The following is a 16368-nucleotide window of genomic DNA, read 5'->3' on the forward strand; positions in this document are numbered from 1 at the left end:
TCGCAAGATAAAGACAAGGGAAAAGTTTAGAATGAATGACGTTTAGTTATTCAAAATGTATATGAAAAAAGTATTTTGTTAATTTGTATTTTGTAAACGATGTTATATTTTGTGTTATGAGTATGATGATGTGGATTATCACTACATAGAATATGTGGGTTGTTACACTATGATACCAGATTTGGTTGATGAATACAACTGTAATACCACTGTGATACCCAATAACTTTTAACAGTAAGAAATTATATATTTATTTTCTCAATTGTAACTTCATAGAAAGAAACTTCCATAATTTATTTGATTAATAAGGAAATAGTATCAATTTCTTTGATTGATAACCATTAAGAAAAAAATATTAATAAAATTACTAATACATCATTTTTCTTAATTAAAATAATACAATTAATATAATAAAATAATTGGCTCATATTAAATTTTACAATTACCACAAATTAATTAGATTTAACAAATAAACTTTATATATATTTTTTATTTTTCTCTTTTATGCAATAATAATTCTTACACCTTTTTGCCAAGGCCTTTGCATTGAAAATACATTTGATTGGCGGGGATTACATTCGAGCGGCAGCGCGCCCTGGATTGCGTCACTAGGAATCGCAGCAACTGGTTCCTGTTCTAGACACATCTGCAGTTGGTGTGTATCTCCTCCTCGTTCCATGTTCGATTGAATGGATTTTCCTCAATTCCCACGTCTAAAGATGCATCGTCGTTCACCAACTCCTCTAAAAAGTCTCTCCTTCAACGCTTTCTCTAGAACTCGTTTCGTCAACCCTCATCATCCTTATAGGAACAACTTATTCATTTCTTCCTACTTCACTTCTTTGCAACTTACCCCATCTACAGCTCAATCACATTCGCCCATTAAAAGGAAAAACGCTCCTAGCAAGTGGGATAAAGAGAAGCTAAGACGCTATTCGGAAAAACTGCGTGATTGTGCGGCAAATCGGTCTGTAAACGAGGGTAAAGCCATCCATAAGCAGATTATGGGAAGTGATATCGAGTTAGATTCTCATTTATGGGTGTCGCTGATTAATTTTTATGCCAAGTGTGGGTGTTTGAGTGTCGCCCGCCAGGTGTTAGCTGATATGCCCCAAAGAGATGTGGTGTCTTGGACAGCTCTTATGAGTGGTTTTGTAGGTGAGGGATGCGGTATAGAAGGCGTTGTGTTGTTTCGTGAGATGCTTGAAGACGGCATTAGACCCAATGAGTTTACTTTAGCCACTGTTCTGAAAGCTTGTTGCGTGTGTTTGAATGTTGAGTTTGGCTGGCAGTTACATGGCCAGATTGTTAAATCTGGGTTCTTTTCGGATGGGCATGTTGGTTCTGCTCTCGTCGACCTTTATGCTAAATGCGGTGAGCTAGAATATGCAGAGAAGGTGTGCCATAATTTGCCTGCACAAAATGCAGTCTCGTGGAATTCGTTGCTTAATGGGTTTGCTCTGGTGGGTGATGATCAAAAGGTTTTGCGGTTATTTTGTAGAATGAAAGAGGCTGAAATGAAGTTTAACAAGTATACATTGTGCACTATTCTCAAAGGGTGTGCCAGTTCTGGAAATTTAAGAACAGGCCAGCTTGTGCATGGAATGGCAATTGTAAGTGGGTGTCAAGATGAGGAATTTGTGAGTTGTAGCCTTGTTGACATGTACTCCAAATGTGGGCTGGCAGATGATGCACTTAAAGTGTTTTGGAGGATAAAATCTCCTGACATCGTGACATGGAGTGCCATGATTTGTTGCCTTGAGCAGCAAGGAAGGGAAGGAAAGGCAGCCGAGTTGTTTTGCATGATGATGTCGTTAGGATTGAGACCGAATCAGTTTACCCTTACAAGCATTGTTAGTGCTGCCAAAGATCTAGGTGACATATCTTTTTCTCAGTGTCTACATGCTTGTGTTTACAAGTATGGTTTTGCACATGAAACTGTAGTTTGTAATGCATTAATCACAATGTACATGAAGAATGGATCTGTTGATGATGGCTTCAAAATCTTCAATGCAATGAGTCAAAGGGATTTAGTTTCATGGAATGGGCTTTTATCAGGATTCCACGACAGCAAAAGCTGTGATGGATTAAGAATATATAGGGAGATGCTAGTAGATGGTTTCAAGCCGAACATGTATACATTTATCAGTACTTTACGTTCTTGTTCTAGCCTCCCAAATAGTGAGGCTGGGAAGCAAGTGCATGCACAAGTTATCAAAGACAGCCTTGGTAGTGATTGTTATGTGGGAACAGCTCTGATTGACATGTACGTCAAGTCCAAATGCATGGAAGATGCGGAAAAGATTGTTAATAGGTTGAACGAGATAGACCTTTTCACTTGGACAACAATTATTGCCGGCTGTGCACAGACTGATCAAGGGGAGAAATCCATTCACTACTTCAGTCAGATGCGCAAGGATGGTGTTAAACCCAATGAGTTCACTCTTGCTGGCTGTTTGAGAGGTTGTTCTGGGATTGCGAGCCTAAAAAATGGGACACAGCTGCATTCTTTTGTAATTAAAGATGGCCATGTTGATGATCCATTTGTTGCAAGTGCACTTGTAGATATGTATGGGAAGTGTGGGTGCATTGATGATGCTGAGATGATCTTTGAGGCGATGGAATCACATGATACAGTTTTGTGGAACACAATCATTAATCAGTACTCACAACATGGGGAGGGAGAGAAAGCTCTTCTGGCTTTTGAGAGTATGTTAACTAAAGGTGTGTTGCCAGATGGAGTTACTTTCATTGGCATACTTTCAGCATGTAGCCATTTGGGTTTGATAGAAGTGGGGAGGGAACATTTTAACTCCATGAGTGAAGTTTATGAAATTTCTCTGAGCATTGAGCACTATGCCTGCATGGTCGATATTCTTGGCAGGGCTGGCAAATTTAATGAGGTTGAAAGCTTGATTAATCAAATGAAGTTGACTCCTAATAATTTGATTTGGGAGACCCTTCTCGGAGCTTGTAAGGTTCACGGAAATGTGGAACTTGGCCAAAGAGTTGCAGAGAAACTTTTTCAGATTGAGCCGGAAGTAGATTCTAATTATATCATGTTATCCAACATATTTGCAGCCAAAGGGATGTGGGATGAAGTTGCACATATTAGGGCATCAATGTCGCATCAGGAGATCAAAAAGGAACCTGGGTGCAGTTGGGTTGAGGTTGATAACCAAACCCATGTCTTCTTGTCTCAAGATACTTCTCACATGAGGATACTTGAAATCCACAAAAAGTTGGAAGAACTGGAAGAATGCCTTTTTTCAGTAGGCTATATTCCAAATACAGATTATGTGCTTCACAATGTCCCTGACAGAGAAAAACGAAAAATTCTTTCCCATCATAGTGAAAGATTGGCTCTTGCCTTTTCCCTTATCAACAACAACTCAAATAAGATGGTTAGAATATTTAAGAATCTCAGAATATGTGGAGACTGCCATGAATATATGAAGCTTGTTTCAAGCATCAAAAATAAGGATATTGTCATACGTGATGCTAAGCGGTTCCACCATTTCCAAGATGGCGCCTGTTCATGCCAAGATTATTGGTGAACATGAACCTTTATTATGTTGGACTCCGTGTCAGGTGAGTAAAAGTTCATCATCTTTGGTTCTCTTTAGTGTTTATATACCAATTACCGCAATGTTTCGCTATGTGCTTGGACCAAAAAATCACGTATAAATACATGAGTTGAAGTAGAGAAATTTGTTGTTCAAATATCACTACATTAGTATTTTAGGAAGTCGTTAACATTGTATATAGAAGTATGTGCAAAGAATGTTATGTCATATGTACTAGTAAGCGATGACCAAAAAAACTAAATTGAGGATATATGTAAAAAACTTGCATGAATTGGGAGAAGATGATGTGATATGTCTTATAACTTATGCTTGATGTTTTAAGAGACTTGATCTTTTAGTTAGCCCTCTCTCATTGATGACGGATTAATAATTGTATGTGTTTATTTTGGGTGAACCTAAATCCCTACTTATAAGAGATGCTAACATATGGGCTAACTCCTAGAATACCCGATCAATGCTCTAATCCCTCAAAATAGGGTAATTAAAGCATATACTTATAAGAGATGCTAACATATGGGCTAACTCCTAGAATACCCGATCAATGCTCTAATCCCTCAAAATAGGGTAATTAAAGCATAAGCTACGTAATATTACAATACCCATATCAAATCAACAAACCATAATGCCAGAAGCCTGCAACTTAACATATACAGTTTTTTATATTCCCAAATCCCAACTACCAATTAACATTAAAATGGGCGTGTGCTGACTATCAACCTCTTGAATCTTAACCTTGAACCGATAGATGAAATCATTTTGTATCTTCAATAATTTGATTGCCTATATGTTCTAAATTCATTCGAATTGCTTCAACATTATTCTGTCTGCGTTCAATCATCAAAATACCTATATTGAATTTCAATAATTTTCTTGGCATTGTTGAAAAATTTGGAGATTTAGTTATGCTGTATGGATTTTATCTTTACTCTTTCATGATGTGGAATGATAGACCATCACAATGTAATCTCTAAACTTATGTGTTAGCAGGGAAGTAAAGCTGGCTCCTGTTAACACCCCTCTCACCTAGGCACCCTCTAATCACAATGGTTCGTAAAAGGAAATAGCAAATTAGCTATGGATATAGTAGCTTCAGAAGACGGGTTATTTAGGAGAATAGCCTTCAGATAGATTTTTTTTAAATGTGCAACCTTCTAACAGATTTTGAGACATACTTGTGTTAGGAAGATGCGTTCTTAAATCTGTCAGAAGATCATGCATTTACGATTATTCTCCTAAATCACGTTGTCCATTTGCTTTCTTTAACCAGACTCCAACCCCTTATCATTCCACACCAGGTAAAAGTAATGATCTTCAACAAAAAGAACTTTCGACTACACAACGACTTCAGAGTGGCAGTGTGGCACACACCTTAGCTGTGGTCTGCAAGTTGCAACATGGTGATCACTTTTTCATGTAAGGCGGTTCTGAGACCATCTCCAATCGTTTGCATCATTTTTTGCACCAAAATACAGTAAATTTTGCTGTAAATTGCAATTTATCTCCAATCCGTTACCCTATTTTTAGCACCAAATAAAACATTCCAACTATATTTCTTATTCTGGACTTGCATATCCTTTGTATTTATTAGTTGTATACAAATTCGACCCATGATTCTTTGTGTTACAATAATTTTATAAATTAAAATAGCATACAATTGCACCCAGAATAAGTTATTCATACATAATTTTCTCACATTGTATTATTTTGTATGCATATATATGGAGGGTCATGTGAGAAGTCGGTCAATTTGTGAGAAGTGTGAGAAGGGCCGGATCATATGTGCTTATAGAGTAAAACCACATGTGATGAGGATGCGGGCGACTTGGTCAACGCCACCAAGGTCGTGGGAGAAGTCACACTTATGATCGCCGATCAACATGACATGTTTGTATCACCTATTATTACATGTAATTTGGTCTTTCTCGCAAGTTGACCGACTTCTCGTTTGAAGCTCTCTCTCTCTCTGTATATATATATATATATATATATATATTTCTACTGTGTTTTTTTAACATGTCATTGTTTTGAATTAACTTTTTAAACAAGTTCGAAACATAAATGTGAGTCTGCAAAAAGTTTTGCTTCCGTTAAGTCCTTGATTGTAGTATAATATTTCTTTTGTAAAATATATGTGGGGTTGGTCTGTTTGTTTTACTTTATCCTTGTCAAGTAATTTGCAAAGCTTCCTGTCAGCAACAGATTATAGTCACAGTCATCAAATATCAATAGTTAAAGTTGAAATGACTAGTATCATCTGAGGAGGTTTGGTAATATGGTACATAAGAAAATCTCTATTGCAATTTCTGCAGAAACCACGTATCCAAGGGTAAGGTTGTCCATGTTATCCTGCCATTGCATCCTCCATAGCACTTGATGGAACGGTGTGAGATAAAAGGTGACAGCAACCAAAGAGCCAATAGTCATGGATCTTAGTGCATCATCATGACTGTAATCTGAATGTTAAACACAAAACAGCCATGTAGCTGCATCTATGGATAAACAGTTACAATATTGAATGTATTCTCTATGGTAGAGATAGCTTAGCATTAATGAACTGGCTGCACCAACTTGTGATCTTGTTTGCGCTTGGCTTGTTATAGGGCCATTCTTGTGGACGTTCCTTGTGCGTTGGTATCTCGCCTGATGAGAACCCAGTTTGAGATGCTTGATAGCATCCCAATTGTTCAGTTGCTAGTTGCTACAATAAAATAATTTGTATAATGTTATATACAAATGTTGGTTAGATATAATTCATGGTTAAGTTCTCTCATTTGGTCCCATCAACAATGCTATAGTTATTTTGCCGCGAGGTCAAATATGTCTTGCTTCTTTCTTCTCATCCTTTTCAGTCTACGGTATGAAGTGAGAAATCTATGGCCCTCCCGTTTGCTGAATCTGTACCTTGGTTTTAGTGACACTTCAATGATGAAAAACACGGTTAAGCCGAAGAGAAATGGATACTAATGAAACTGGAGAGGAAAAGGGCATGATGCAGGCATTTATGTTAAGTTAATCTTTAGAATATAGTTTACTCGAGTAATATGTTCACTAATTTCATCTCTTGTAGGAACGCAAGGAAATTTTTGTTTTTGGAGCTTGAATAATTGCACCAGGGATGCATGGTGGGATGCCATGCTATATTTTCTTTCAGTTATTAGGAAGAATTGAAATGTTGCATTCCTACTACATGTTTCTTCTTGTTTCTGTTCAAGAAGAGAATCCTGCTATATATAAATTGATCATCAATGCATGTACATTCACAATTAATGGAGCAAAAGTTAATTCTGGCCTTTCTACTATTCTTTTACTTCACCATGACACCTACTTCACCATCGTGTTGTTATGTATTAGTTGAAGTATGTGTGGAAATCAAGTGCATATTTTTTGCACTTTCATTTTGTAGAAAGGTCACACACTGAAAAAGAAACTTACCATAAACCATTTGATTAGATGGTGGCATCATGCAAATAGTCACCTAGTTTCTCTCTATTGGAGTCATGATTTTTCTTTTTGTGGTACATCTTGATATATAAAGAACCCAATGAAATCGAACCATCGGGTGCCATTTTTCACCTTCCATTCATAGAGGTTTTGGTTGTGAATAAGCCGGGGGTCTTCAGTCTTCACAGAAACAACCACTCTACCCTATTCGGCTAGATGTCATATCTGCATCTATCTCATGCCTTCAGGACCCTACTTTTGAGTGGGATTTACTGGATCAGTTTGGTTTATGGTTTGTCAATATCTGCTCTATAGGATATGGTTACTCTTGCTGTGTGAATTTGGGTTATTTAATGATCAAATAATTCCTTGCTTTACTAAAATCACCTGAATTCCACCCTTCATTGCACGGTAGAGAGAGGGTGTGGAGGAGAAAAGAAATGATTGCTCAATATGAAACAACTGAGCCTTACTACCTTATAGGTTAGGATGCGCTAAGACACCATGGGGATGTTTTTTCTTGTAGTGAATGTAATTCTCATCTCTAATATTAACTAATCCAGTCTCTTTTCATATTCTTCATCTGGTGTAGCATAATTCAAAGGCGGGTTACCCACTAAGAGTGAAGTTGCTTTGCCTGAAACGAAAACCATCCCCTCCGAGAATGGGAATTCTGGGGAAACTCAGGACAAAGATGTAATGGTGGAAGGACTTGGTTCTGTTGGTGCATATGACCAATGGGTTGCCCCTCCGGTTTCTGGTCCACGTCCAATTCCCACTTATGAGGTATTAATTTCCTTTCAATTCCTATCTAGTTAATTGGTTTTTTCTTCCTATGCTGCTACAACTGTCAACATTTGAAATAACGGTCAGGACTGTGATTTGATACAGCGGTTATCGCGATGGTAAAGTGGTGGTATAACGGTCCATATAGCGGTTCATGTAACCATTACAATCATATATAAATGTATGAATAGATTCATAACATAATATATATTTTGAAGATGAACATAAGAACATGTGAATAGAAGAGATGAGCAATCAATGTTGGAAGACAATGTTCTTGTGAAGAGAAGATGCAAAATATAGACCGGAATAGAAGAGATGAGAGAGGAATAGCGAGTTTGCACACCAATATTGCAAATGAAAATCAGCCCCCTAGCTCGTAATCCCTTGACTTCTCTAAACCTTTAAAAGGCCAACTTAGCCCAACTCCTAATTGCGGTTTTCACACCGCTATTGCAAGTCAAAATTGCGGTGATTACCGCTGCTATTAGCGGAACTGCTATTTTCCACCGCTATTTCTGACCGCTATTTTCTCTAGGACCACTAACCGCTATTTCACCGCTATAGCACCACAATTAACAGCATAGCTTTCTTTTTATTTTACCTTTTTCTGAGCATAGTTTTAAAATTGGCAGCATGCAGCAGCTGTTGTGGATGATAAGATGTATATATTTGGCGGAAACCATCATGGACGTTACATAAACGATCTTCAGGTATGGGACTCTATGCATTGATGCAGGAGAAATAAGTCACTCAATTAGGGTAATCTTGTTCGTTTTTTGGGAAAAAGTTGATTTATACTGATAGTGATATTACAAAGAGATCCACAATTGATGATTAGATATGGTTATAGAGGCTTAAAAGGAAGGAATTTTTCCTTTTCTAAATCAAAACAGACAATGATGTCCATTGCTACTACACTATTGAGATAAGACTGATCTCAAAACACTAATAAATGCAACTACACTATTTAGAATGTCTTAATCCTTCAAATGCTTTAAGCAAATCTTGAAAACTACATGTTGACATCCGAAATCCCCTTGCTTGCATATCTTGGGAAACAACAAATTCTAGGACAGGTTTGTGATCCATGCCTTTTCTACCAAATGCTTAATGGGAGATTACAAAGCAAGAAGTACAAGCGCATAGCCTATTGAACCAAACAAAATTGAGTGAATAAATAAATACTAAATTGACATCCTAGGCTTGGGTGCAGAGTTCCCAATCAATCGAACATCAAAGTGAATCACCACTGGTAGAAAACAATAATAGCTCACCCCATAACATGAACGGAGATATTGAACTAAAATGAGCCTAACTGGAGATAAGATGATGAGATCCTATGCTTCCTTAGAAACTCTTATCAATCTCACGTGGAGAAAATGAGCACCAAATATTGAATGGCCAAATTTGGAACCAACAAAACATACCTTCCAATGAACCTTGGATGAGACTTCCCCAGATTGTCCAACTTTCTTTGCCCTTATGGTGAAATCCTAGAGGTGGTTTGTTGTGAATTGAGTTGGACATTTATTTAGGTTACCAATAGGAGACAATGGATGGTCAAACAAAGGATACTGTCAGTTGTGACGAGGTTTGGATGATTGCCGATGGTGCGGTAACTGCCGAAAAGATGGTGAGCAGAGGACCTTCAATGTGAATGGTGAGACTGGTTGGTGGCTGNTATATATATATATATATATATATATATTTCTACTGTGTTTTTTTAACATGTCATTGTTTTGAATTAACTTTTTAAACAAGTTCGAAACATAAATGTGAGTCTGCAAAAAGTTTTGCTTCCGTTAAGTCCTTGATTGTAGTATAATATTTCTTTTGTAAAATATATGTGGGGTTGGTCTGTTTGTTTTACTTTATCCTTGTCAAGTAATTTGCAAAGCTTCCTGTCAGCAACAGATTATAGTCACAGTCATCAAATATCAATAGTTAAAGTTGAAATGACTAGTATCATCTGAGGAGGTTTGGTAATATGGTACATAAGAAAATCTCTATTGCAATTTCTGCAGAAACCACGTATCCAAGGGTAAGGTTGTCCATGTTATCCTGCCATTGCATCCTCCATAGCACTTGATGGAACGGTGTGAGATAAAAGGTGACAGCAACCAAAGAGCCAATAGTCATGGATCTTAGTGCATCATCATGACTGTAATCTGAATGTTAAACACAAAACAGCCATGTAGCTGCATCTATGGATAAACAGTTACAATATTGAATGTATTCTCTATGGTAGAGATAGCTTAGCATTAATGAACTGGCTGCACCAACTTGTGATCTTGTTTGCGCTTGGCTTGTTATAGGGCCATTCTTGTGGACGTTCCTTGTGCGTTGGTATCTCGCCTGATGAGAACCCAGTTTGAGATGCTTGATAGCATCCCAATTGTTCAGTTGCTAGTTGCTACAATAAAATAATTTGTATAATGTTATATACAAATGTTGGTTAGATATAATTCATGGTTAAGTTCTCTCATTTGGTCCCATCAACAATGCTATAGTTATTTTGCCGCGAGGTCAAATATGTCTTGCTTCTTTCTTCTCATCCTTTTCAGTCTACGGTATGAAGTGAGAAATCTATGGCCCTCCCGTTTGCTGAATCTGTACCTTGGTTTTAGTGACACTTCAATGATGAAAAACACGGTTAAGCCGAAGAGAAATGGATACTAATGAAACTGGAGAGGAAAAGGGCATGATGCAGGCATTTATGTTAAGTTAATCTTTAGAATATAGTTTACTCGAGTAATATGTTCACTAATTTCATCTCTTGTAGGAACGCAAGGAAATTTTTGTTTTTGGAGCTTGAATAATTGCACCAGGGATGCATGGTGGGATGCCATGCTATATTTTCTTTCAGTTATTAGGAAGAATTGAAATGTTGCATTCCTACTACATGTTTCTTCTTGTTTCTGTTCAAGAAGAGAATCCTGCTATATATAAATTGATCATCAATGCATGTACATTCACAATTAATGGAGCAAAAGTTAATTCTGGCCTTTCTACTATTCTTTTACTTCACCATGACACCTACTTCACCATCGTGTTGTTATGTATTAGTTGAAGTATGTGTGGAAATCAAGTGCATATTTTTTGCACTTTCATTTTGTAGAAAGGTCACACACTGAAAAAGAAACTTACCATAAACCATTTGATTAGATGGTGGCATCATGCAAATAGTCACCTAGTTTCTCTCTATTGGAGTCATGATTTTTCTTTTTGTGGTACATCTTGATATATAAAGAACCCAATGAAATCGAACCATCGGGTGCCATTTTTCACCTTCCATTCATAGAGGTTTTGGTTGTGAATAAGCCGGGGGTCTTCAGTCTTCACAGAAACAACCACTCTACCCTATTCGGCTAGATGTCATATCTGCATCTATCTCATGCCTTCAGGACCCTACTTTTGAGTGGGATTTACTGGATCAGTTTGGTTTATGGTTTGTCAATATCTGCTCTATAGGATATGGTTACTCTTGCTGTGTGAATTTGGGTTATTTAATGATCAAATAATTCCTTGCTTTACTAAAATCACCTGAATTCCACCCTTCATTGCACGGTAGAGAGAGGGTGTGGAGGAGAAAAGAAATGATTGCTCAATATGAAACAACTGAGCCTTACTACCTTATAGGTTAGGATGCGCTAAGACACCATGGGGATGTTTTTTCTTGTAGTGAATGTAATTCTCATCTCTAATATTAACTAATCCAGTCTCTTTTCATATTCTTCATCTGGTGTAGCATAATTCAAAGGCGGGTTACCCACTAAGAGTGAAGTTGCTTTGCCTGAAACGAAAACCATCCCCTCCGAGAATGGGAATTCTGGGGAAACTCAGGACAAAGATGTAATGGTGGAAGGACTTGGTTCTGTTGGTGTGTATGACCAATGGGTTGCCCCTCCGGTCTCTGGTCCACGTCCAAAGCCCCGATATGAGGTATTAATTTTCTTTCAGTTCCCATTCTAGTTGATTGGCTCTTTCTTCTTATTTTACCTTTTCTGAGCATACTTTTAAAATTGGCAGCATGCAGCAGCTGTTGTTGATGATAAAATGTATATATTCGGTGGAAACCATAATGGACGTTACTTAAATGATCTTCAGGTATGGGACTCTATGCATTGATGCAGGAGAATGAGTCACTCAATTAGTCTTGTTCATTTTTTGGGAAGAAGTTGATTTATACTGATGGTGATATTACAAAGAGATCCACAATTGATGATTACATATGGTTATAAAGGCTTAAAAGGAAGGAATTTTTCCTTTTCCAAATCGAAACAGACAATGATGTCCATTGCTACTACACTTTTGAGATGAGACTGATCTTTAAACACTAATAAATGCAACTAGATTATTGAGAATATCTTGATGCTTCAAATGCTTTAAGCAAATCTTGAAAACTACATGTTGACATCCGAAATCCCCTTGCTTGCTTATCTTGAAATTGGAATTTCGGCAACAAATTCTAGGACATGTTTGTGATCCATGCCTTTTCTACCAAATGCTTAATGGGAGATTATAAAGCTAGTAACACAAGCGCACAGCCTATTGAACCAGACAAAATCAACTGAATAAATGAATACTAAATTGACATCCTAACCTTGGGTGCAGGGTCCCAATCAATCGAACACCAAAGTGAATCACCATTGGGAAAAAACAATAGCTCACCCGGTAACATGAACGAAGATATTGAACTAAAATGAGCCTAACTGGAGATAAGATGATGAGATCCTATGCTGCCTTAGAAATTCTACCTTTCTCACTTGAAGAAAATGAGCACCAAATATTGAATGGCCAAAATTGGAACCAACAAAACATACCTTCCAATGAACCTGGGATGAGACTTTCCCAGATTGTCCAACTTTCTTTGCTCTTATGGTGAAATACTAGAGGTTGTTTGTTGTGAATTGGTTTGGACATCTATTTAGGCAACCGATAGGAGAGAATGGATGGTCAAACAAAGGATACCGTCAGTTGTGACGAGGTTCGGATGATTGCCGAAAAGATGGTGAGCGGAGGACCTTCAACGTGAATGGTGAGACTGGTTGGTGGCTGCACACAGTGGACCATTGTTTGACATTGACTAATGGTTGGAGTAGGTGGGAAATGGGAGTTAGCCACTGAATCTTCAGTGCAAATGAAGATGACTGAAGTGGGGAAGGCCAATTGAATCATCTGATGCGGCGGGGTTAGCTTTTTTGATGATGTGACTGAAAATTGGGATTAGAAAGTTTACAAGTCGCAAAATTGGAAATGTAGGCTAAAATAGAAAATAAACTAGATTTGATGAGTGCAAAAGAGGAAAAACAAGACAACACAATCATCTACTTTCTACAAAAGCAATACCATGATAACAACTGGTACTAATGTGCACTTGTTTTATATATTTAATGCATGAATCATGAAATAACTTCTTTCTTGTAAGTTTTATGCTTTTATGCACACACACATGCATACACATATGTAGATACACCTCACATCCTTGAACTTTTTAGGATCTCCAACCCATGATATCCATGTATGCGCATCTCCAAGTGGATAAAAAAATAAATGCAACAGTTTTTATTTTAGGTTGTCCCAAAATAAATACATTGTTCTTTTTTTTTTGAAAAAGTTTCACAGCATTATAACCTCATCATTACAAGATACTAATGGCATTGATTTTGCTGACAAGATTCCTCTATTTTTTTTCTTTACCGAGGGGCAGTTTAGATACTTGACAAGTGGTCAAACTTCTACAATTCATTTGTTTTGGGACGAAGGGGATGGTATCTCTGTATTTACATAGAAAAGTTGTGTTTATATATACGTAACTACTTCTAGAAGTTACAGCGGTCCCTTTGTTCTATCTACTTGGTGTTATGTCTTAGTTCTCTCTTCAATTTTGTGTTAAAATTGTTTAAACTACCTCTTTGTTCTTGCTATTGATTCAGCATAGTTAGGTGTACTTAGTGAGGGTTTGTTGCAGACGCTTGATTTACGAAATTGGATATGGTTAAGGATTGATGTTAAAGCAAACTCTTGAGGCTCCAGCGGCAGTTACTCCTTGTGCAGGGCATTCTTTGGTCAGTATCTAGATCTGTTTCTTCAATTGAATTGAGTTGAGTTTGTTGTCTAATCAATTGGTTGTATATGTAGAGACCATGGGAAGGGAATAAGCTTATATCATTTGTAGGACATTCAGAGGATCCTTCCGAAGTTGTTGAAGGTTTGTGTTGAACTTACTAACCAAAACTCATAGGCATCTGAAATTCTATTACTTACTTTTGCTAGCTCTCTATTAGATAAATCTAAACTTTATTACTTATTGTTGGTGGGCATTTGCTGAATGTAAAGTCATAAGGCAGTCTACCATAAATCATCCAGAGCCTTGTATCAATACTAAAAGTTGGTAAATGTGTTTATCACATTTCATATTAAAATGGTTGGGGTGGTTACTGATTCTTGGATGCTATGTTCAACTATTGTTGCATAAAATTACATGAGGCATCAACTCAGATACGAATCCTATTAACAATAGAAAAGGAGAATCATGAATTCTATTTCCAACAGCAAATTGGAGACCATATATTTTGTTGCCTTTTTTGATTCAACTAGAATGCGTGTTTAAACCTGCACTTTTAGCCTAGTATTTGTTTGAAAGCTGGCTCTACCAGAATCTAGGATAATGACTGAAAGGCCAAAAATACATTCGGCAAGCTGCTGATAAAAGGTTCCACCTTATAGTGCAAGGAACACGACGTCTACCTGTGTACTCACACAGTTGGAAGTGTGCGACTTATGTGCAACTTGCCCATACCAAATCATATCTTTGATATTCTTGAAAGTCTGAAAAACACCGACTGCAAGTTGGCTTTTCCATTCAATCAGTTATAAAGTTATTACTAGAAGCATAACATAAAATACTTAACAACTTGGTGGCTTACTATCGTATATTGACTATTGCTAACATACTATTTACTGTCGTATATCAACAAAAAATTTAGGACAATTTTTTAAATAAACCGTCCTAATAAATTTTCTCCATCACATTTTTTTTATAAATAAATTGTCTTATAAAAACAAGTGTTGTATAGAAAATTGTTCATAAGATACTTCTTGAAGTAGTTACGTATATAAAAACACAACTTTTCTATGTAAATACAGAGATACCATCCCCTTCGTCCCAAAACAAATGAACTGTAGAAGTTTGACCACTTATCAAGTATCTATCCTGTATCAGAACCGATGGGTTAACAAATCACTCTTACAACAGTACCTCACAACCTAAGATGGATTTTCCCAAAGTAAAAATTGGTGTTGTGAGAACTTTAAGAACAAGTGGTTTTAAGTTGTTAATAAACTAGGGCAAAGAAATAGCACAATACTTGAATGTTGTTTTCTTTTGAGCTTTGTTTTTACATCGATTTCTTTGCACTAAGACAAATATTTATACTACAACAAGGGTGGGACATACATGCTACATGGTTGAAACCCATCGGTTCTGATACAGGATCAAGAAATTGTGCTAAATAATGTGCCTATTATCCTTGTAACCTTGTGGTACATGAAGTCTTCTTTTGTTGGATAGACACCATTTGTAGTTGATAGTGTATTGTTCTCTTTTTAATCTGTTGAAAACACAAATCATCCGTTGATGGACACCATTACATAGGATAAATGCTGAGACATGTCTATTTGTCAGTGATTTCTCAGCTGCTTGAGATCAATTGATATAAGAAAATCAATATAGAATTTATAGATTGTTGGGGAATAAGATAAGGAAAAACCTAATCTAAACAATCTGTGAGAAACACTAAGTAGATGCATAAAGAAAGATAAGAAGTAGAAAAAATTAGAGGAAGATAAGAAGTGAGAGCTCTTGAAGAGGAAGACTCCTCTTGGCTATTTATATTGTTGGGTCACCTATTGATTTGGTATTGACCCACTCCCATTATCTTATCAACACATGTTAGTTATTGGTTTCTTTGTGTATTGATTTCTTGCTACATACTTAAAGCCCTTGGCAAAATCGAAGACTAGCTGATGTGAAGAAAGAAAGTCACCGATGCGGTACTATGGATCAACTGTTTAAATTACACACCAAGAGTCCAAACTAGCTACTAGCCTATTGAAGGAAAATCTTCATGCACTGAGATTTGCAAGTTGCTATTTGAAGCCACTAATATATCCAAAGAAGATCTCTCTACAGACTGATCATATATTTGGAAAACTTGTATATGATAAAGACATTCCTTATCAGTAGGTTTGTCTCTACATGAACATTGGCGTGTGCATGCAAAGTACGATGAAAATGATATATCAACTATGGTCAAGTCAACCTCTGCCTCCTCTAAGGTAACTAGTGTCCCCATGAATTTAATGTATGAGTGTAGTATAAAAGGTAGAGTGCATATGCAAACTACACTTCCATGAAAGAGTTTCAAAGTGCATTCTCATGGCAATCGACTCTCTTCTATTACTCTCCTGCTCTTCTGTGTGTGAAGAAAAATTAGTGTTCTTCATTTGCTTACAAGTACTCTATGTTGTTCTTGTAAGTTCTTCTTTA

The 16368-nt window shown here is 36.9% G+C and overlaps 1 protein-coding gene across 4 annotated transcripts; it reads left to right on the forward strand.

The window, feature by feature from the left end:
* Positions 1-639: 639 nt before the first annotated feature.
* LOC112507366 (pentatricopeptide repeat-containing protein At2g03880, mitochondrial-like) lies at positions 640-14223 on the forward strand. Of its 4 annotated transcripts, none has more exons than XR_003068517.1 (6): positions 640-3591; positions 4855-5000; positions 7621-7814; positions 8450-8527; positions 13789-13885; positions 13959-14223. XR_003068517.1 is itself a non-coding variant. In XM_025111930.1 (2 exons), the coding sequence occupies exon 1, from the start codon at positions 690-692 to the stop codon at positions 3555-3557; it is 2868 nt and encodes a 955-aa protein (XP_024967698.1). In that variant the 5' UTR covers positions 640-689; the 3' UTR covers positions 3558-3591; positions 4855-5090. The 4 variants fall into 4 exon arrangements, 1 of the variants encoding a protein (XP_024967698.1); XR_003068519.1 differs by having other exon boundaries at positions 4883-5000; XR_003068518.1 differs by lacking the exon at positions 4855-5000.
* The last annotated feature ends 2145 nt before the right edge of the window (positions 14224-16368 follow it).

Source organism: Cynara cardunculus (assembly GCF_001531365.2).
Source record: "Cynara cardunculus var. scolymus isolate 2C chromosome LG 2, CcrdV1, whole genome shotgun sequence".
NCBI lineage: Eukaryota > Viridiplantae > Streptophyta > Magnoliopsida > Asterales > Asteraceae > Cynara > Cynara cardunculus.